Source organism: Pelophylax lessonae (assembly GCF_965119305.1).
Source record: "Pelophylax lessonae genome assembly, chromosome: 1".
Classification (NCBI taxonomy): domain Eukaryota; kingdom Metazoa; phylum Chordata; class Amphibia; order Anura; family Ranidae; genus Pelophylax; species Pelophylax lessonae.
Genome location: NC_138768.1, coordinates 349,656,231 through 349,679,783, shown reverse-complemented (window position 1 = coordinate 349,679,783; position 23,553 = coordinate 349,656,231). Strand labels below are relative to the sequence as shown.

The following is a 23,553-nucleotide window of genomic DNA, read 5'->3' as shown; positions in this document are numbered from 1 at the left end:
AATTGAGGAGGCCAAATGTAAAGTTTCCTTATACTAAGTCATTAATTATAACTTTTTGTGAATTGGGACATTTAAACTTGTTTTTTAAATTCCAATCTAAATTTAGTAGGAGTAGGAGTCTGAGTCGGTGCATTGTTTGCCGACTCCCGACTCCAGGTATCCAAAATTTCCTCCGACTCCACAGCCCTGCTTAGTAGCCACGTGTGCTAAGAAGCAGAAGGTCTTCCATTCATAGCCAGAAACCGGTCCTAAAATACAGGTGGATACAGTCTTACCCGGTCTATGTGACTGCCCATTAGCAGTCAAGGCTTCACCTGTTAGGGTGGGCATACCCCTGAAGAGTCCTCAATGTCTGGGAACTGGAGCAGGGCCGAGTCTCGCGGTCTATGAATGAACGCAGCAGCGTGCCTCGAAGTGCAAGCACGCACGAGTGCCCCCCCCTGGAAGCGCTGGACAGAGGGAAGGGGCCAGGAACGATGACAGGGGACTCAAATATAGGAGGTTCACAGCCGCTCTGGATTTTCCTTGCACAGAGCAGTTAAGTATACACGTTTTTTTATTTTAAAAAATACGTTTACACCCCTGCCTTACATTTGGTGGGACTGTACCTGAACCCCACTGTTGGGCCAACTAACGGCAAGAAAAATGGCTGCTTACGGTCCTCAGGAAAGTAGAAATGTAGTGACCACACCTAAATTCCTGAATACCACTCTCCTCCAGAACAGGAAACCCCAATGAAAACCTAACCTAAAAATACTAAAACAATACAAACATGCAATAAGGAAAAATACAAAACAGTCAACAGTATTTTTTTCTGTGCTACCTATGATCCAAGAATAAATAGTCGAGTATCACAGCCTTGCTATTTTAGGAAGTGAAATACAATACTGTTTAAAAAATATAGCTGGCGTATGCCTCATACCCTTCTCAGTCTGTAAATACAGTCTCGCTTTAAGCGTTCCTCTGCTTGCTGAAGTCCTAGCAGCTCCTTTTCAGACAATGTTGACTCGTCTATGACTGGACTTTCTAGGCAGTCATCCTCTTCCTGTTCAGACCTGCAGCGACGTCTGTCTCGCTTTTGTTTATTTTGTGTCGCTAAAATACAAAATAAATGAGTACACCTGTAAGCACTTCAAGACAACTTAGAAAGTTAGGACTTGGCATGCAATAATATGACCAACACTAAACCCACACTAAACTGACAGGAGCAGCTTAAGGCTCCACCGGGTCCTCTAATGTAGCAACAGCTTGGATAGCAGACGAGGACAGAACTCGTCTCAGCTCTAGACATTTAAAATGGAAAAGTCCTGGAAGTTGCCCATCTCAGCAAAACCCCATAGTAACGTGTAGGAAGGACAGCCTCAGCCCAGGATCCAACCAGGCCACGCCCCCAACACATTTCACTCCACACCCATGGAAGGGTGTACAGCCACAGACTAGGGTTCATTTTAAGTGTTTAATCCTTGTAATAAATATAGATCACCTTTATGGTCGGTAGGAGAGGTGCCCCAACCCCCTGCCGCTTCCTTAACGTTTTCCCCGCTTACCGGAGCTGTTGGTAGCAGGGAAAACTATCTGGTCCACTGTCCCCTCAGGCAGGAAGTCGAGTGAGGGCAAGATGGCCCTCACTCGACTATGGCCTTGGAGCACTGGAGCTACGTTATACGTTGCTTCCTAGCAACGGTTTTAAAGAGCCCATTTTTTTTTCATTACGAGAAAAAAAATGCATTTTCTTTAGTGTAGATGTGAGATCTGAGGTCTTTTTAACCCCAGATCTCCCATTAACGTGGTCCTGCCATACATATTTCTATTACAAGGGATGTTTACATTCCTTGTAATAGTAATAAAAGTGATGTTTTGTTTTTTGTTTTTATCTTTTTAAAAAAGGAGTTTTAAAATAAAAAAATAAATAGGAAAAAGACTTAAGTGCTCCGTCCCCGTTAGCTCGCACGCAGAAGCGAACGCATATGCAAGTTGAGCCCACATATGTAAACGGTGTTGAAACCACACATGAGGTATCGCCGTGATCGTTAAGAGCGAGAGCAATAATTTGAGCCCTAGATGACCTCTGTAACTAAGCTGGTAACCTGTAGAAATTTTTAAAATGTCGTCTATGGGGATTTTTAAGTACCAATGTTTGTCGCCATTCCATGAGCGTGTGCAATTTTGAAGCATGACATGTTGGGTATCTATTTACTCGGCGTAACATTCTCTTTCACATTATAGAAACAAATTGGGCTTACTTTACGGTTTTATCTTTTTTAATTAAAAAAAGTAAGTGTTTGTAAGACCGCTGCACAAATACGGTGTGATAAAAATATTGCAACAATATCCATTTTATTCTCTAGGGTCTCTGCTTAAAAGAAAAAAAAAAAAAATTATATATATATATATATATATATATATATATATATATATATATATATATATATATATAGTTTGGGGTTCCAAGTAATTTCCTAATGATTTTAACTTGTAAACAAGTGTCAGAAAAAGGCCCGGTTCAGAACTTTTAACTTGTTTTGAGGTCTGTGCCCGTTCAGAAGACGTCACCTTGTCCCTATGACAATTTGATTTTGAAAATGTTGGGTTGTTGTGGAAACAAGGATTGCTGATAAAGCTTCAATGGAGATACCTTTTTCTCATGATAACACTTACAGGAGTGAATTTCCCTTACTATGGGTAGATTTCCTCTCACTTCCTCTTGTCTCCCTGGATTTCAAGTATAAGTTGTATGCAAGTTGGATATTTGTAACTCAGGGACTGCCTGTATGAGGGCAGCAAAGAGTTTAGCTGATCCACCCGAAGATCCCCTCCAGGATATCCATAACCAGGACATGGTGCGTCTCTTCTGACCCTTACATCAACTGGGTTGCCTTAAGTCCAGAATCATCTTCAACATATTCATAATCACCATACTCCTGATTTAAGTGCACCATGATGCTATCAATGTTTGACAGATGCCCGGACTATTAAGGGATGAAATATTGGGCCAGATCTGGGTTCTCTACTGGGATGGTTTTGGGCCATTATGCATGCATGACTTCCAGAGTCTGCCCTTTAAGCAGAAGTTGTTTTGATTTGGCGAATGCATGCTGTTTATACGACCCATCAGGTTCCATGTGCAGCTGTAAATCACTTACAGACAGTTTTGGTCTCACATGCGCAGGGTTTAGTGCAAGGGCCCCTATAGGTGTGCATGTATGGATGAGTGTGATTGTCTGCAGCAGTCAGTTCACGGTGTGGTCTTTCTACAGGCTGTAGACTTTTTAGCCACAATTTTATGTCTGTTTCACCTTACTTTTGATTCTGATTCAAATAAAGATTAAAGTTTTGCCCTCTTAACCTGAGTTGAGCCTTCCTTTTGCAACATTTTCTTGGGGAGACCCATGGGGTTTATGTGTCACCCCTACCACCCCCCCCCCCCCACCCCCGTTATATAATGTTTAACCTCAGAATCATACACTATTCTCAGTATTATTAAAGAGTCTTTCCTGACACACTTACATGTTTTGGCTAGAGTTGTAACTATACATATCTGCCGGGCTGGCTTAGGTTTGATTTTCTAGTGGTCCTTCAGTTAAGCTCAACAAATAGACAGCCTAAAACCCAACACTTAACTTTGCAATTAAACATGATTACCGGAAATGCCAGTGTGATCGGAAGCATCTTCAGGAAAGGAACCTCTCTGTATCGGAGATCTCCCCAGCTGGTGTCGTCGCTCCCCGGCCTCCTGCCACCTACCGCCATCGCCTTTTTCACCAGTTGAATCATTCCTTGTTCTGTTAAAAGCCTGTGTTCGTCTTTCCCTCCAGTTATCAGAGTTACTTCTCTGCTCTTCCACAGACCACCTTTTCCCTTCATCTTTATGATTCGTACCTGCTCGCCCACCTGGGCTGAAATTTTTGAACATGTTCTGAGAAGTCCCATTTCTGGGACTGCTGCTGTAAGGAATAGGTTTAGACTTTGGAATATCTAGCTTCCTTCCTAGGCTGTTACCATGGCAATCATGGGCCAAATAGGACTGCTTTCCAGGACTTCTTTTAAAATCCTCTTCATCCATGAAACCCCTGTTTTTGACTCGCTTGGCAGCATCTCCCATTTTAAAGAGTTAGTCTAAGATCGTGCCTGAAAGAAATTTAAAAAATAAAGAGCAACAACCTGTTTATTATTATGCACTTTCACACAACAGGCACATATGATGTACACAGCAACAAAAGCATGACAGCTGGATTATAAAAAGGAGTAGGTAAAGCTTTTAAAATTTTGTATTTGATGAGGCAGGTCTTTGTTTAAATTTTTGTTCATCTCTGTAAAAAACCTGAATTTTTGTACTTACCATAAAATCTTTTTCTCTGAAGTTCGACAGACGCAGCTCCATATCTTCTTTAGACCATTGGGTTATGCTCCTCCAATCAGGAATAGGACATTAGGCAGGAAAAAGCTTTACCACCCCACACACTCTGCTACAGCAGCCAGTTTTGTTCATTGCAATCAGTGTTTAGAACCCCCTACACACTAAAAAACAGAGGGGCAGGTGCTGCGTCTGTTGAACTTCAGAGAAAAAGGGTTTTACGGCAAGTACAAAAATCCAGTTTTCTCTATCGTTTGACAGATGCAGGTCCATATCTTTAGACCATTGGGTTGTCCCAAAGCAGTATTTTCATGAGGGGCGGGAAGACCTACACAAAAGAAGAACGTTCACCCCCCAAAAGCTAAACGTAGCCAACCAGGTAATAAGGAGCGCAACCAGGAACAACTGGCACTCACCTAGCAAAAACACACACCCTCAAAGAGAACAAAAAGTTTCTTTTTAAACAGTAGCCTGCAAAACCTTGCGGCCAAAGGAGGCATCCGAACATGCCAACACATCAACTTTGTAGAATTTTGTGAACGTATGCACAGACAACCAAGTTGCCGCTTTGCAAACTTGCATCACCGATGCCTGATGGCGAAAAGCCCAAGAGGCACTCATCACTCTAGAAGAATGCTCCTTCACTGGGCAAGGAGGCACTTGATCCTTCAACGAATAAGCCTGAACAACCGTCTGCCTGATCCACCTGGAAATGGTCACAGCCAATCCCTTACGTGGTCCCTCAGTAAGGACAAAAAAAAGAGCATCTGACTTTCTGAAAGACTCAGTAGCTGCCAGGTAAACCCTGATCGCCCAAACCATATCCAAAGAATGCAAGGCAATTTTCTTAGGATGCTTGGGACAGAGTGAAGGCAGCATGAGGTCTTCATGCAAATGAAAATCAGAAACCACTTTAGGGAGAAGAGATTGATTTGGTCGGAGTACCACTTTATCTCTGTGGACCACCAGATAAGATGAATGGCAGGACAACACCACAAATTCAGACATCCTGTGGGCAGAAGGGATTGCCTTCATGGTCTCAGAAGGTTGCCTTTTTGGTGGCTGAGGAATCTCCAGAATGTTCTCAAAAAAGCAAGCTTCTGAGACGAGGCAGAGGAATCTCCCAAATGTTCTAAAAAAAAAAAAAAAAAAAAAAAAAAAAAAAAAAAAGAGGCTTTTGAAGAACAGATACCAGATTTAGATCCCACGGAGGTAGCGGGAACCGCCTCGGAGGAGCTATATGGCGCACTCCCTGAATGAAGGTACGAATCAAGGCATGCGTAGCTAACGGGCGTTGAAAATATATCGCTGTTCAACCCTTTTCTACAAAAAGGCCAAAACCCTAGAATCAGAAAACAAGCGAGGGTGCACCTTTAGTGATTCGCACCACAAAATGTACGATGATATATTTTCCGGGAAGTCACATTCCTAGACTTCAAGAGCGTAGGAATCACAGAGTCAGAAAGACCTCTATCCCTCAACACCTGGCTTTCAACAGCCATGCCATTCAAGCCAGCGACTGTAAAGCAGGATGGAAGATTGGACCTCGAGACAGCAGATCTTCCCTGAGGGGGAAGTCTCCAAGGAGCATCGGCGACCAACCTTACTAGGTCTGCATACCAAGACCGGCCAAGTCTGGAGCCACCAGAATGACTGGAATCCCTTCCCCCTCTATTCTGCATAGAAGCCTTGGCAGAAGAAGTTTCAGCAGAGGAAAGGCATAAATCAGCCGATACCGACCCAAGGAGCCACCGATGCATCTGTGGCGTCGGCCATAGAACCTAGAGATCTGGCTACGAACCTCTGTACCTTCTTGAGACGCGAAGCAAAAACAGATCGACCTCGAGTGTCCCCTACCTGACACACAGGAGATAAACACCTCCGGGTGTAGGGCCCACTCCCCTTGATCCAACACCTGACTAGGGGAGCTGCATCCAGGGACGCATCACACCAGGGCTTGAACCATTTGGTCCATTAGTTCCAGCACCGCTGGGGGGAGCTGTTCAGCTTCCAAGTTACCTCTTAGTAACTTCACCCATTCAGTAATCGTCTGACACCATGACATTCACAAATATTGGTTTCAAAAATGGAACCCACCAGCACGTGCAGATGGCGGGAGAGAGACTCCACTCTCCTATCCAAAGGATCTGTGAAGGCCAGGGATTCTTCCCTCAGAACCACAGTAGACATATTCAGCCTGGAAACTGGGTGATCCCACCTTAGGTGGCACGGTCCACCTAGTGGAAACTGCAGCTGCAAAAGGATGACGACGTTTAAAGCACTTAGGAACTACTAGCATGTGCTTGATGCAACGCCATTGTTCATTGACAATATCATCAAAAAGTTCCAGACAAGGAAACACCTTGCCCGATTTTCGGGATTTGCGGACACAACTGCGAACCCGATGCTGTCAATTCATCTGAAACAAAGGGCTCCCACCAATGCACGTTCCCGCGTGGCGACGGATGAGGACAGGTCCTCTTCACCATCAGAATGCGAAGACACTGACCCCTCAGGGTGGGGTTTGTCTGCGGCGGCCAAGTCTGCCTCAAAATTTGAGGAAACTACAGAGGGAGGCGAAGGCAGAGGGCGTTTGCGGCTAGCAATGCTTTTACACACAAAATCTACCTTCAAACACAAAGCTTTCCAAGACTGACAGAAGTTTCCGCAGCCACTCTTAGGGGTCTGTAGGTGAAATAGTACCCTGGGACTCGATTACACTGATATGAAAAAAATGCAGTGTCACTAAAAGTCACTAAATCGTGATCCCACCGCTAAATTAGCAGTATACCTAGTACCAATCTAATACAAGCCAAGCCGATAAGAGTGGGTAAGTAAAACCTACAGGGGACCCCAGAAAACATTACCAGACCGCTCAGGAGACTGCCAGTACGTTCTTGTGAAAAGTAAAATGTTCCTTCACAGGAAATGACAAGCCTAGCCTGTCATAGATCGATTTCTTAGGTTACATGCCATTCACCTGTCCAGCATTGTGGACTACAAGAAAATGGCCGCTCCATGCATTCCTATGGGGAGCTAACAAAAAATGGCTGCCCATGCATTTCAACAGGAGAATAGAAAGCATGAACCTACAGCAAAATGGCGGCCTTACGGCACGCCATGCAGTCTCCCTGACCCCCCAAAGAGGACAAACAAGAGACATCAGAGGGTCCCTAGGAAGGGACCCCGCCAGGACAAGGCTCTCCCCAAAGAAAAAAGCTGCCGCAATTTTTCTGCCCCCCCCCCCCGGAGGAAGGGCCTACAAAAAAAAAAAAAAAAGACTTGGGGGAGGGGGCAGGCCTACTATCCCAGAGGCCAGGGGAACTGAGGAGCCCCAAGGGTCCGACAGGGAGGGGGCCCACATCCACCGAGAATGCCAGAGGATTGGGGGGGACAGTATTACTCACAATACCATGGTACCAGGTGAGCGCCACTCAGCACAGACCACCACCTTCCACCTGGGATGGGGGTGCTGCCAGCCAGGGGGGTACGCTGCGACTGAGGGCGTTCCAGCAAGACTTGTCCACTCGCAGGCTCGTCTCTATCGGGGCTCTGTCAGTGTGAGGCCTAGTTCTGGACTATAACCTGCTCACGCTCATTGGCCAGGCTGGGAGACCATAAGGATCTAGAATATTAAGTCTGAAACCACAGCTGGCTGTTGCTTGTAGTTCCCCAGGAACTCTAACTAGTGGAGGAAAAAAAAAAAATCCAAACTAGGTAGAAACAAACTGGCTGCTGTAGCAGAGTGTGTGGGGTTATGCCTGCAGGGACAGCCCCCATAGAGGTGGTAAAGCTTTTTCCTACCTAGTGTCCTATTCCTGATTGGAGGAGCATAACCCAATGCTCTAAAGATGATATGAAGCTGCATCTGTCGATGGATAGAGAAATGTAAAGTTTCTCCAATGCGTAACAGCATATACATACTGGTGCATTGAGGGGACATTTTCAATGGCATCCCAACACTACTAGAACACAAACCTTTGAGTATCCACATATGCAAAAGGAATACAGGTCCTCTGATGCAGTTTTTTTTAGCCTCTATGTACGCTGCACAGGTAATCATTCCCCAGTACTAGGGACAAACAGGAGTGCTGCAGAACCTGGACGCAGGGGTGGAAGAGGTGAAAGTGGCAGGGTACAAGGTAAAGAGACAAACTTGGATCGTTCATCACTAAAGTAAGGCACCACGGGAGGTCAATTGTTCCTTGCAAAAGTGGCCCTCTTAATGTGCAAGTATTGCGTGTACTTGCACACTATGGCAAAAGCCCATCCCACGCAGAAGAGACAGCTCGAGAATGAATATTTTCCAAAAAAAAAAAATAAAAAAAAGGTTTTTAGAAAGCTGGGATGCTGTGGGAAAAAAAAAAAAAAAAAAGACAAAAACAGAGTGTAATGCTTTGGAAATCTCCAACTCATTTTATTTACAATAGAAGACATGAAATGTACCATTTTAAGAATAAATAGGGTATATCTTGAAATTGTCAGCAACAGGTCTCAAAGTTGGGACAGGGCAACAAAGCTGACAAAGTGGTACTAACAGGAAAAAGCTGGAAGCATATTTTGCAACTAACTGGGTTACTTGGTAATAGGTCAGTAACACGATTGGGTATAAAAAGAATCTTAGACAGTCAGGGTGCCTCAGAAGTAACGATGGGCAGAGGTTCACCAATCTGTGCAACCTGCCTCTAAAAATTGTCGAAGAATTTCAGAATAATGTTCCTCGATGTAAAACTGCAGACTTTATAAATATATTTATCTACAGTACAGATCAACAAATGATTGAAAATCTGGAATAATCTGTACAAGGGACAAGGCTGAAAGGCAATATTTGATGTCCGTGATCTTTTGGCATACCAGCAATACATTCAAAAGCCTGCATCTCTGATGGTATATGGGGGGGGGGGGGGTGTCATCTATTTTCGTAATCGATTAATCGGTCAGCTGATTAGTTGTCCTGCATACAGAATGCATTATTTGTTTACATATCAGAAAATACAGTGCAACACACATACAGCTCAGTACACCGTCCATACATGTCAGTAGATGACAGAGAACTTGTGAATGTGTGAGGAGCAATGCCTCATGGGAAATGTAGTCCTGGGCAAGAGAAGGAACCAAGTGATTCTAAAGGCAGAGGTTTTTTAACCTTGATATAGGGACACTCTGTACAGTACTATACTTTGCTGCTTCCTATAGGGGCACTTTGAAGGCAGGAGAAGCCAGAAGTGCCGGGGGGGGGGGCGCAGAAGAGGAGAATCAGTGCTGCTCTGTGAAAAATCATAACACAGAGGATAAATATGACAAGATTTTTGTTAAAAAGAAAAAAATCCAAAGATTACAATCACTTTAAGGGCTCTGTGCAGGGTAGATGAGCATCTGAACCCAGAGAAGGTGGAGGCCGATAGACTAGAGGTGATATAAGGCATTACAATTACATTTTAAAGTAAAAGTTTACTAGTATTGTGCATTATACTGTATTTAAAATGATTATATCCATGAAAAAAAAAAAAAAGTCTCAGCTTTTAGTACTACTTTATTATATAAAATGTTATTTCTCCCCTCCACCCTTCATATACTTTCATGTCTGACTCCCAGTTAAAATATCCTGCATATCCGACTTCTGGGCATATTTTTTTTATATACATACACATGAGAAAAAAAAAAGCATGCTGTTGCTACTAAATGTCTTCTGCTGCCCATACATGTATTGGATTTTTGGACAAAAATATTTGCATCTATATTTGTTCAAAAATGATTTGTATATTGTTGAATGGACGAGTGTTGTTTGAAAATTCCACTTGCTTTTAACAATAAATTTTAAAATGAATATAACTTCTGAGCAAAAACCACATACACTATTTGAAGATTTGTTTGATCGAGAAGTTTTCTATTCTGTTCCTTCAAATTTTCCTGTCACTGTGGTTGACACCGGACACCAAATACACTAATGGTTAGAAAAATCGGATGAATGTTTTTAAAAATTTTCTAAAAAAAAAAAAATGTAGTTTGTGTACGGCCAGCATAAGTGACAGCAGGCGCAGGGAGCTTGTATCAAGCTACCTGCCTATTAATAAGGGAGTCTATCATGAATATTATATACCAATCCGGTCTGAAAATTTGCAAAACAATGTTTTAGGTCTTTTAAAAATCTTGATCTCGGAGTCTGATATGTACCACATTTAAACCTCTAATACTACATATATCTGTTTCAGAGTGGATTAAATATCCAACTATATAGCTGGCTATTTATATGTACCACTACATATAGATATTCAAGAATATTAACTAAATTATACACTTTTTTTTTTAGGTTTTTATCCGATTAGTCGATCAAAGCAATAATCGGCCAACTAATCGATTATGAAAATAATCGTTAGTTGCAGCCCTACATTCTTCCCTGTGTAAGAATGGAGATCAGACGGTTCTACTATGTAATACCGTTGATCTCTGTTCTTACACTAGTAGCCACAGCCAATCACAGTTAGAAACCCCCCCCCCAGGACACACTTAACCCCTCCCTCTAAAATAAAGAGAACTCCTTCACTGCCAGTGTAATTTTTACAGTAACAGTGCATATGTATAGCACTGATTACTGCAGTAATGTCACTGGTAACCCCAAAAGTGTCAAAAATGTCAGTCAAGGGTCGGATCTGTCCGCCGCAATGTCACAGTCCCGCAAAAAAAAAAAAAAAAAAAAAAAAACGCAGATCGCCGCCATTACACGTTAAAAACAAAAATGACAAAAATTGCGTTTTCTAACAAAGGGAAAGATAACTTTTGCGCAAACCAATCAAAATACGCTTTTTGCAATTTTTTTTACCAAACATATGTAGCATTATACAAATTGGCCGAAAATGTTAAATTTTGATTTTTACTTTTTTTTTGGGAAATTCATATAAAAAAAATGTGAAAAATATTGTTATTTTTGAAAAATTAAACGCTCCTTTTGTTTATAGCGCATGATAAAAAATTGCACAGGTGATCAAATACCATCAAAAGAAAGCTCTGTTTGTGGGAAAAAAAGGACGTCAAATTTGTTTAGGTACAGCGTCGCATGACCGCGCAATTGTCCGTTAAAGTCACGCAGTGCCGAAACGCAAAATAGGCCCTGGTCAGGAAGGGGGTAAAATCTTCCAGGACTTAAGTGGTTAATGTGTTACGTAGCTATACCTGCAAAAGGGGCCAGCCTGAAGTCATCGAGCAGGACTTTTCTGACTAACGTTCCCCTTTACAATCACTTTAAAGGCTTTAAAAATAAATATACATACACACATGTACATACATACATACATACATACACACATACATACATACACACACAGTGCCTTGCGAAAGTATTCGGCCCCCTTGAACTTTGCAACCTTTTGCCACATTTCAGGCTTCAAACAAAGATATAAAACTTGTCATTTTTTGTGAAGAATCAACAAGTGGGACACAATCATGAAGTGGAACGAAATTTATTGGATATTTCAAACTTTGTTAAATAAAAAACAGAAAAATTGGGCGTGCAAAATTATTCAGCCCCTTTACTTTCAGTGCAGCAAACTCTCTCCAGAAGTTCAGTGAGGATCTCTGAATGATCCAATGTTGACCTAAATGACTAATGATGATAAATAGAATCCACCTGTTTGTAATCAAGTCTCCGTATAAATGCACCTGCACTGTGATAGTCTCAGAGGTCAGTTTAAAGCGCAGAGAGCATCATTGAGAACAAGGAACACACCAGGCAGGCCCGTGATACTGTTGTGGAGAAGTTTAAAGCCGGATTTGGATACAAAAAGATTTCCCAAGCTTTAAACATCCCAAGGAGCACTGTGCAAGTGATAATATTGAAATGGAAGGAGTATCAGACCACTGCAAATCTACGAAGACCTGGCCGTCCCTCTAAACTTTCAGCTCATACAAGAAGACTGATCAGAGATGCAGCCAAGAGGCCCATGATCACTCTGGATGAACTGCAGAGATTTACATTTGAGGTGGGAGACTCTGTCCACAGGACAACAATCAGTCGTATACTGCACAAATCTGGACTTTATGGAAGAGTGGCAAGAAGAAAGCCATTTCTTAAAGATATCCATAAAAAAGTGTAGTTTAAAGTTTGCCACAAGCCACCTGGGAGACACACCAAACGTGAAAGAAGGTGCTCTGGTCAGATGAAACCAAAATCAAACTTTTTGGCAACAATGCAAAACGTTATGTTTGGCGTAAAAAGCAACACAGCTCATCACCCTAAACACACCATCCCCACTGTCAAACATGGTGGTGGCAGCATCATGGTTTGGGCCTGCTTTTCTTCAGCAGGGACAGGGACGATGGTTAAAATTGATGGGAAGATGGATGGAGCCAAATACAGGACCATTCTGGAAGAAAACCTGATGGAGTCTGCAAAAGACCTGAGACTAGGACGGAGATTTGTCTTCCAACAAGACAATGATCCAAAACATAAAGCAAAATCTACAATGGAATGGTTCACAAATAAACATATCCATGTGTTAGAATGGCCAAGTCAAAGTCCAGTCCTGACTCCAATCGAGAATCTGTGGAAAGAACTGAAAACTGCTGTTCACAAACACTCTCCATCCAACCTCACTGAGCTTGAGCTGTTTTGCAAGGAGGAATGGGCAAAAATTTCAAACTGATAGAGACATACCTCAAGCGACTTACAGCTGTAATCGTAGCAAAAGGTGGCGCTACAAAGTATTAACTTAAGGGGGCTGAATAATCTTGCACGCCCAATTTTTCAGTTTTTTATTTGTTAAAAAAGTTTGAAATATCCAATAAATTTCGTTCCACTTCATGATTGTGTCCCACTTGTTGTTGATTCTTCACAAAAAAATTAGTTTTATATCTTTATGTTTGAAGCCTGAAATGTGGCAAAAGGTCGCAGATTTCAAGGGGGCCGAATACTTTCCCAAGGCACTGTATATATATTTTATTATTATTAGTAGTAGGTTAAACTTACTTGCTCCGTGCAGTTGGTTTTATACAGAGTGGCCTTGATCTTCCTCTTCTGGGGTCCCTCTTCTGTGTTCCTGGCCCCTCCCTCCTGTTAAGTGCCCCCACAGCAAGCCACTTGCTGCAATGGCACCGAGCTAAGTCACAGCTCCTTGTGTCCATTCAGATACAGAGCTGCAACAGGGCTCGCCCACTCTGACTGGCTGACTGATTTTGATTGACCACAGCGGGATCCAATCGCACCGTGCTGCTGTCTCATCCAATGAGGATGGGAGTCCCAGGCAGCTGTGACACTCCAAAAACATCGCTGGACAAAGATGGACTTAAGTATAGGGGGGTGCTGCTGCACACAAGGTTTTTTGATCTTAAAGAGGAAGTAAATCCTCCTCCGACACTTTTACCTATAGGTAAGCCTATGATCAGGCTTACCTATAGGTACTGTAAATATCTCCTAAACATGTACCGTTTAGGAGATATTTACCTTACATGCAGCAAGACATCACTGGCGCATGCGCTCTGAAGGAACGGCCGCTGGTGCCGTTCCTTCAAAGCCCCGTGCCGTGACCGTCGGCTCACGCGCGCGTGGGAGTGACGTCACCGCGGCTCCGGGCAATCAGATGGCCGGATGCCGCGATCCCGGAAGACGGGCGATTGGACATATCGCCTGTCATAGAGGTGAGTGGATGGCACGGCGGGGGCTCGTTCTAAGGTAAGGATTTCATAATAAGCTAGTATGCGATGCATACTAGCTCATTATGTGTTTCTCTTTCAGCTTGTAAAAAAAAAAAAAAAAAAAAAAATAACTGAGTTTACAACCTCTAATGAATAAGATTAAAAAAAAAAAAAGCTTCTGCCTTTAAAATCAAATTAAAGTGGCATTAAACCCTCCTATTCTTAACAGCTAAGGAAACTGCTTCTGTTTTATTTGCAAATGCCAAGGTGCTGCACATGTAATCAGTTATGACATCAGCCATTTGATGGTGTGACTGTTTGGTTAAAGAAACCAGTAAATGTGACAGCAGTCCCCGCATTCCAGGAATATGAATAATAATACATATGAAGAAAACACCTTCATAATAACCTCTCATAGCCCTTCCTCTGTAGACTTGCAGTAAGCCATTATTCTTTGGCATGCTGCAAGACAGGAATGACACATTTACATCTACTTTGTAGACTGAAGAGTGATCTGCATTCAGACCCACCCACATTAGCTCCCAAAACTGCTACAATGAGTCACATAACCCACCCTGAAACTACAGAGGCTCAAAGCATGATGGGACATGTAGTATCAAGACTGGTTAAAAAAAGAAACTAAGTCAAAGAACTTTGAAATTCAGCCAGGAGGAGTGACATCACAGACACACAAACTTGCTTTTTACAGCTAAGTAAGGTAAGATACAGATAAAATGACAGTGGGGTTGTGATTCTTTTACACGCACAATGCATCTGTTTTGAGGAGGGAAAGCTGGAGTTCTGCTTTAACCACCTTCCCACCCGGCCACTGTACATATATGGCCGGGTGGGAGTCTCGTCCTTCTGATCGGACGTTCCCGAACTTCCTGCAGAAGGCGAGAGATCGCACCGCCACGGGCACACGCAGCGGCGCAATCTCGATGTGCCTGTGTCCTCGGACACATAGCAACAAGTTGTGGCAGGAGGGCCCTGTGATTGGCCCTCCTGATCACATGACGGTTGTGTCCAATCACAGCCGTCATGTAATATAAATACAGCCGTTGTAACGGCTTTGATCTCTTCTTCTCCTCACACAGATCCTGTCAGTGAGGAGAAGAAGAAACAAATCTGTACTGCAGCCAGGGGATCAGTGAGCTTGTAGCATTTTTTTTTGCCAATTACACACTGATCACCCTGCTAGCGTCCCCAAAACAGTGTCCCCAACACCGATCTAAACATCTGTCCATGATTATCAGGTGCACATCTGCCCGCGACCATCCAGCGCACATCTGTCCGCGACCATCCAGCGCACATCTGTCCGCGACCATCCAGCGCACATCTGTCCGCGACCATCCAGCGCACATCTGTCCGCGACCATCCAGCGCACATCTGTCCGCGACCATCCAGCGCACATCTGTCCGCGACCATCCAGCGCACATCTGTCCGCGACCATCCAGCGCACATCTGTCCGCGACCATCCAGCGCATATGTCACCTGTCCCAGTGAACATCTGCCGCATCTCAGTTCATGTCACACATCTGTCCCAAAAATCATCTGTGCACATCTGTCCACATGGCTAAAAAATTATATAGCTGCGAGGAGGCTCTCCATATTCTCCAGAGTATGTCGGATGAGAGTAGCGTGGAATTCTCTCCGTCAGACTCGCATAGCGAGTATGAGCCAGTACAAAGCAGTGGCTCTGAAATGGAAACGGAGGAGGACAGAATCCTAACAAAGAGGCTCAGGAGATTTGAGCAGGTGCAGGCTTCAACCAACAGGGCAACACATCCTGAGGCATCCACCAGCAGCGCAACAACTCCTGAGGCATCCACCAGCAGCGCAGCACTCCACGTCCACGATTATAAGCAGGCATCCACCAGCAGTTCTGCAAGTCCTTGTGCAGTGGCAAGCGCAAGCAGGGCATCATTCCTACATGACAGGCCAGCTGCTGGTAACGGAGCGTCCCAACCACAACAAGGCAGGGCCCATACTAGCATCCCGGATGTTCTATTATATCCTACATGGCTGCCCGATACTTCAGCAGAACTTGTAATTCCCCCTTTTACAGCACAGACAGGCCCTGAAATACAATCGGATAATGTACCCCACTTTATTATTTTCATTTGTTTTTCACGGATGATCTGCTGAACTACATCGTGGAGCAGTGTAATCTGTACGCCAGCCAACATATTGCCAGCAATCCCGATTCATCCTATGCCCGCCCTTTTGTTTGGAAACCCCCAACCATGAAAGAATTTAAAAAATTTTCCTTGGACTGACCCTCAACATGGGTCTGACAAAAAAAAAAAATAGAACTCCATTTCTACTGGTCTACCCTACCTTGCCATCATATGCCAGTCTACTCCTCTTTGATGCCCAGAACCAGTTATGAAATGATAATGCGATATTTACATTTCAACTACAATACCCAGTGCCTCCCTCGAATCATCCAAATTATGATAGATTATTCAAAATTCGGCCCCTAATCAATTTTTTTTTGCTCCAGCTTCAAGCAAATGTTTACCACTTCACCGGAAGGCTTGGAATAAAATACCTCCCAAGTAAATGGGCCAAATATGGGGTAAAGTTTTACAGGGTATGCGACAGGGCCACGGGCTACATCTACGATTTCCAAATTTATGAGGGAAAGGACAGTCAGCTAAACCCCTCTGAGTGCCCTACCTATATGGGGACAAGGGGCAAAATCGTCTGGCAGCTGATAGAACCACTGTTTGGGAAGGGTTACCATGTATATGTAGACAATTTCTACACAAGTCTCCCACTTTTCCTGCCATCTCTACCTGAAAAAGACCTGCGGGACAGCATGGTCCAATCACAAGGGCTTCCACAGAGATTAATCACCCAAAAATTAAATCGGGGGGAAAAAGCCAGTATGCATAATGAAGGGTACTAGCTCTGAGGTGTAGAGATAAAAAGGGACGTCTACATCCTTTCCACAATACACGACGACACCCTGGTGGAACTTCAGACAAGACGAGGTCCCATCCAGAAGCGAAAAAGCATTCATGAATATAACCTATTCATGAGGGGGGGGGGGGGGGTGGATATGAGCAACCAGCTGATACAGCCCTACTTGGCCACCAGGAGATCACTGTTCTGGTATAAAAAAAAGTCACCATTTATATAATTCAGCTAGCCTTGTTCTATTCTTATGTTTTATTTTTCCAAGTGTACCCAAGGATCCCTAAACTATCTAAAATTTCAAGGAGGACGTTATGACCCTTCTCTATCCCCATGGCCATCCCCCTGAACAAATTCGCTGATGCATTAGCCAGACTTCATGAAAGGCACTTCCCGGATACCCTCCCTCCTACCCACACAAGCCGCAAACCCCCAAAAAAGTGTTGTGTATGTTCAAGTAGAGGAATTTGCCGCGACACCCGATACTACTGTCCCTAATGTCCCTCCCAGCCAGGCCTCTGTATTGTAGGGTGCGATCGTGTTTATCACATTCAGTAGACTATTAGTATAGTAAAGACATTTTCCACGATCTGCTATTTCTGTGTATGACCCGGACTGTTTATCGACTATGCCTCTGCCAACCATGTTTCTGCCTAACACGTGAATTGATCTCACCTGTTGAATGACCATGCTTTTTGCCTGCCTCCTGGAACTGATTGTTTGCCCTGCCACTGTACTATTCAACACAGGGGTCTCACACAGGTGAGGGGCTCCAGAATAGAATTTCCGAGTGGAGAAAACTTTTTTCCCCAGGGTTGTTTTCTCGGATTAGGGTCTGGAGACTCGGAGGCTTCAAAGAGATTTGGGTGGGAGAAGCCTCTACCCCTGTCCTCAGGTCTTACCTGACCAAGGCCCCCAAGCCTTATAGTGCTGCCTGCTGCCACCTGAACTGGCCATGCCTCTAGAGGCCTGTCACATAAACTGGCCATGCCTCTAGAGGCCTGTCACATAAACTGGCCATGCCTCTAGAGGCCTGCCACATAAACTGGCCATGCCTGCCACCTGAACTGGCCATGCCTGCCACCTGAACTGGCCATGCCTGCCACCTGAACTGGCCATGCCTATGCCTGCCACCTGAACTGGCCATGCCTATGCCTGCCAACTGAACTGGCCATGCCTATGCCTGCCAACTGAACTGGCCATGCCTATGCCTGCCAACTGAACTGGCCATGCCTATGCCTGCCAACTGAACTGGCCATGCCTATGCCTGCCAACTGAACTGGCCATGCCTATGCCTGCCAACTGAACTGGCCATGCCTATGCCTGCCAACTGAACTGGCCATGCCTATGCCTGCCAACTGAACTGGCCATGCCTATGCCTGCCAACTGAACTGGCCATGCCTATGCCTGCTAACTGAACTACTGCCAGGACCAATACTTTGGCATATCCTTGCCTGCTGCCTGGAAAATTCCTGAACATCTCCATTGGCTATCTGAACCAATGCTTTTCCTGTGCTGGGACAGTATTCCTGCCTTCTAAAAACAGAGGTAATCATTTTTCTTACCCTTTGCTCCGCAGAATGTATTTTGGGGTGTAATTCTTGATATATCCATGCTATGTGTTAGAAGCCTGAAGGTGCTACTTGGATGTTGGGCCTCTGTATGTGGCCAGACTGTGGAAAAGTCTCACATGTGGTATTGTCATTCTCAGGAGGAGTAGCAGAATGTATTTTAGGGTGTCTTTCTTGGTATGTACATGCTATGTATGAGAAGTATTTTAGAAATTGACAACTTTGTGTAAAAAAAAAAAAAAAAAAAAAAAAATAGGTTTTCATTTTCTTTCCACATTTTTCAAAAATTTGTGGAAAAAAAATGACATGCTCAAAAGACTCATTATGCCTCATAGAATATACATTGGGGCGTTTTCTTTTCAAAATGGGGTCATTTTGTGGATAATTTCATTGTCCTGGTGCTCCAGGGCCTTCAAAAATTTGAGAGGTACTCAGGAAATGAAATGTGTAATTTATGCCTTTAGAGCGCCTGACAGTGCTACTTGGATGTTGGGCCCCTGTATGTGGCCAGGCTGTGGAAAAGTCTCACACATGTGGTATCGCCATACTCAGGAGGAGTAGCAGAATATATTTTTGGGGGTAATTGTACTATGTATGCCATGTGTGAGAAATACCTTGTTAATATAACAATTTTGTGAAAAAAATAAAATAAATAAAAAAAATCTTCATTACCAAAACTATTGTGGCCAAAAAATTGCAACTTCAAAAAACTCACTATGCCTCTTACTAAATACCTTGGACTGCCCTCTTTACAAAAAGGGGTAATTTGGGGGGTATTTGTACTCTCCTGACATTTTAGGACCTGAAGAAATGATAGGTAGACAGTACATCAGGACTGATCAATTTTCAATGATACGTAGCCTAGCTTGTGGGCTTTATAACTTCCACACAAACCTATTTTCATACACTTACCAGGATTTTTTTTTACCAAAGACATGTAGCAAAATACATTCTGGCCTAAATGTATGACAAAATTAGATTTTATTGGATTTCTTTTAAAACAGACAATAGAATTTTTTTTTTTTTTTCACTATTTTTCCGCTTGTATAAAAAAAAAAAAAAAAATTGAGCGGTGAATAAATACCACCAAAAGAAAGCTCTATTTGTGTGAACAAAATTATAAAAAGTTCATTTGGGTACAGTGTAGCATGACTGAGTAATTGTGATTCAAAGTGCCGAGAGCACCGAAAGCTGAAAATTGGTCTGGGAAGGAAGGGGGTTTAAGTGCCCAGTATTGAGGTGGATAAAGAATCTGGGGCAAGTATGAAAGTTACTGAAACCCACTGACATACCATTGGTATTATATGCAGTCAGCAAACACCATTTTCACCAGTTTTCTTCCTCTAGAATCCTAATGAGGTGGCTATGCAAACAGATGTTCAGAGTTGCTATTTGCATAACCATAGAACTCCGTATTGGCTGACATGTTGCTGAGGCACCAGGCATTGCACGGAGAGCTTAGGCAGCATGAGGAGGAGAAGAATCTCATCCTACTACTAGTATGCGAGGTCAGCTTATGAGGTTAGGTTTAACTGCTGTAACAACCTGAAAAAAAAAAAAAAAACTCACCTGAAATTGGGCTTCTCTGGTGTGTACATACTGACATTTTCTAAACATCTGACCCTGCCTCCCCAAGCGACACAGACTAGTGAGGCCAAATACAATAGGGATAGGCCATTGGTTAGGACTGGGGGGGGGGGGGGGGTCATGCCCTCAATTGAAGTGGTTCTAAAGGTAGTTTTTTTTACCTTAACCACTTGCCGGCCGCCGCAAGTACATATACTGCGGCGGTCAGCCCCGTGCAGGCAAAGCGATGTATCCCTACGTCACTCGCTCCCGCGCGGCGGTTTTCCCGCTGATGACCTGGGTTCAGAACCGATCAGTCATCAGGTCCAGGCCAATGATATTTGGCATGGACCTGTTGATCGGTCCTGCCCAATCAGATTCTGTTCTGTGCCTGTGTAATGTAAAACACAGGCACAGAAAAGACCCGCTCTCCCCTCCCATGATCCTTTTTGGATTCATCGAGAGGAGAGAGCAGATCTAACTGAGTACTGCACCAAGCACACCCACTTCGATAGGCACATTTAACCCCTGATCGCCCCCCCCCCCCCCAGTTAACCCCTACACCCCCTGTCACAACACACACTGTATACAGTATATAGCATTTTCCTATATACCCGTACAAGTGTGACTTGTGACCAGGTTTAGCGCTTGCGGCCGTTCCTTTTAGATTTAGGGTCCCCGCCACCCCCCATAAAGATTTAACCCCCTGATCACCCCCAGTTAACCCCTTCCCCCGTCACATTGCACACTATACACATGTAATATAGTGGTTTACTGTATTTTTGTATTAGTGCGATTGTGACTTGAGTTAGCGCTAGCAAATTTTCTGTCCCAAGTAGGTTTAGCGCAGATCCCCGGCGCATAGTTAGAAATAACCACTTGATTACCACACACACACACTTCCATTACAAGTATAGTGTTTGAACAGATCAATATCTGATCAGAACTATACTAGCGTCCCCATAGTTTAGGGTTCCCAAGACGCGGTGTTTGCACAATCAGCACTGATTCCTGCCAGCACCTGCGTTTAACCCCTCCGCCCAGCCCACCCAGGCAAGTGTAGTAGTCAATAGATTACTGTCACCTACAAAAAACACACAAAACCGCTGTGTTAGTAGAGTCAGGCCTGATCCCTGCTAGCATTAGCAGTTTTTTTTTGGTAGCGGTTGAAATAGTCCTTGACAACCAGGTGCTTTTTTTACCTGTGAGTCAAACTACTGTACCGGTAAATTTAGTTACTAAAATGACCAAACGTTGGTACAGTAGTGCAGAGGCTGCCAGTATACTGACCATGTCAGATGAGAGCAATGGGGAAGCCTCACTGGCAGAATCAGGGTCAGTATACGAACCTGAACCGAGCAGCGGCTCCCTGACAGAATCAGGCGTACCCCACCCCATTCTGGAGTTGCTGAGGTGCAGAGATCACAGCGTGCTCATATGGAGCAGAGTGTCGGTACTAGTGCCACTCATCCTTCTGGTGGCCTGGCAAGCGCCAGCGGTCTAGAACATCCTGGACCTAGTACAACCAGCACTGCAGTAACACTTGGTGACGTGGCAAATCCCATAAGTGCAGTTCAAGCTGGTGCGGTGGCTAGCACAAGTAGTGGCCTGCAGCCACTGCGTATTCTAAGACAGGCCCGTAGAGCCCATAGTGCCCTCCCTGATGCGCTGGCATATCCCAATTGGCAACCCATTGATACTACAGTGCCAGTACTTCCCCCATTCACTGCCCAACCTGGAATCCACGTGGAAACAGCCCCTGAATTTTTAGGAGCTGTTTTTCACGGAAGATCTTTTCAGATCTATTGTGGATCAAACAAATTTATACACACGCCAATTCATCGCCGCCAACCCAAATTCGATCCTTGCCAGACCATTCGGCTGGAAATCTGTAACGATTTCCGATTTTAAAACCTTTTTGGGCCTTTTCCTCAACATGAGCATAACCAAAAAGAGTGAATTGCGGCTATATTAGTCCACTAGCCCAATTCACCATATTCACGCATACTCTGCCTCCATGTCCAGGGCGAGATACGAGCAAATTCTGCGATTTATGCATTTCAACGACAATGAAATCGATCGTCCTCGGGGAGACCCTGAATATTATCGGCTCCAAAAAAATCAGCCCCTCATAGACCACTTCAATCAGCGGTTTGCAGCCTTGTTTACCCCGAACAAGTTGTCTGCGTTGACGAGTCCCTGATTAAGTTTACTGGCCGCTTTGCTATGAAACAGTACCTCCCCAGCAAGCGTGCCAGATACGGTGTCAAGCTGTATAAGCTCTGTGACAGGGCCACAGGCTATACAGGTTAGTTTCCGGGTCTATGAGGGAAAAGATAGCACTGTGAAGCCCCCCAACTGCCCTGACTGCATAGGGAGCAGCGGCAAGATAGTTGGGACTTGGGGTCCCCCTTATCCGGAAAGGGGTACCATTTGTACGTGGACAACTGTTACACAAGCGTGCCACATTTAGTCACCTGCTCGAATTACAAATTGGCGCATGTGGCACCTAATCGCCGGGGCTTCCCCCAATGGCTTGTAAATTCCCGTCTTAGGCGGGGGGGAGAGAGCCTGCTTGAAAACGGACAGATTGCTTGCAGTGAAGTGGAGGGATACAGGGGATGTTTTCGTTCTGTCCTCCATTCACCCAGACACGACTATCCAAATTCCTACGACAACTGGCATTATGGAGAAACCCCTCTTTGTTCACGACTACAACCTTAATATGGGAGGGGTGGACCTTAACTACCAGCTTTTGGCACCGTATTTAGTTGCCCGTAAAGCCAGACGCTGGTACAAAAAAAAAGTGTCTGTTTATTTATTCCAATTGGCTATGCTGAACGCCTTTGTCCTATACAGGCCTTTGTCCTATACAGGACGAGCCGGATCCTTCCTAGAATTCCAGGAAGCTAATCATCAATGCCTACCTGTACCCAGGAGGTGTTCCTGTCCAACTTCCCCTTCCAGATGCAGTGAGCCAGCTGAATGAGCGGCATTTTTCACATGTCCTCCCGAGTACCCCTACCCAAAGACACCCCCAAAGAAGAGGTCTGTCGCAGGTGCGGATTTAGGCGTGACACCCGCTATTATTGTCCCAGATATCCTGACCAACCTGGTCTCTGCATCGGGGAATGTTTAGAGCGCTACCACACACTAGTAGAGTATTAATGTAGGGTACAGCACGACATAGTGTAGGGCACACAAACGCAGGGTCTCGAAAGATGTTTGATGGCCATCAACATTTTGAGAGACCCAAGCTGGAAAATTGCAGTTTACAGAAAAAGTGTTAAAAAAAAAATAAAGCCAAAAACAGTTGTCGTGTCAGTTATTATGTTCTTCTACTCTTCCTACTGTACTTTGTTTTTCATTCTTTTGTTAACCTGTTTCTCTTGCAGGTACCCATCAGCTGCCACACTGATTTTATATATTCGGATACAAACAGCGTTTGCGCTCAGCATATATGGATACCTCTGATGGCAGCAGCTGTGGTAGGCTGATTTCACCACTGCAGTT

The 23,553-nt window shown here is 44.3% G+C and overlaps 1 protein-coding gene across 1 annotated transcript in view; it reads right to left on the bottom strand.

Moving 5' to 3' along the window:
- TUT7 (terminal uridylyl transferase 7) overlaps positions 1 to 23,553 on the bottom strand; it is a 162,680-nt gene that overhangs the window by 122,767 nt on the left and 16,360 nt on the right. Inside the window, exons 2-3 of the mRNA XM_082272795.1 lie at positions 3,643 to 4,128; positions 923 to 1,095 (exon numbers count right to left, since the gene is read on the bottom strand). Coding sequence (XP_082128921.1) covers positions 923 to 1,095; positions 3,643 to 4,102 — 633 coding nt within the window. The 5' untranslated portion in view covers positions 4,103 to 4,128. The remainder of the gene's footprint in view (positions 1 to 922; positions 1,096 to 3,642; positions 4,129 to 23,553) is intronic.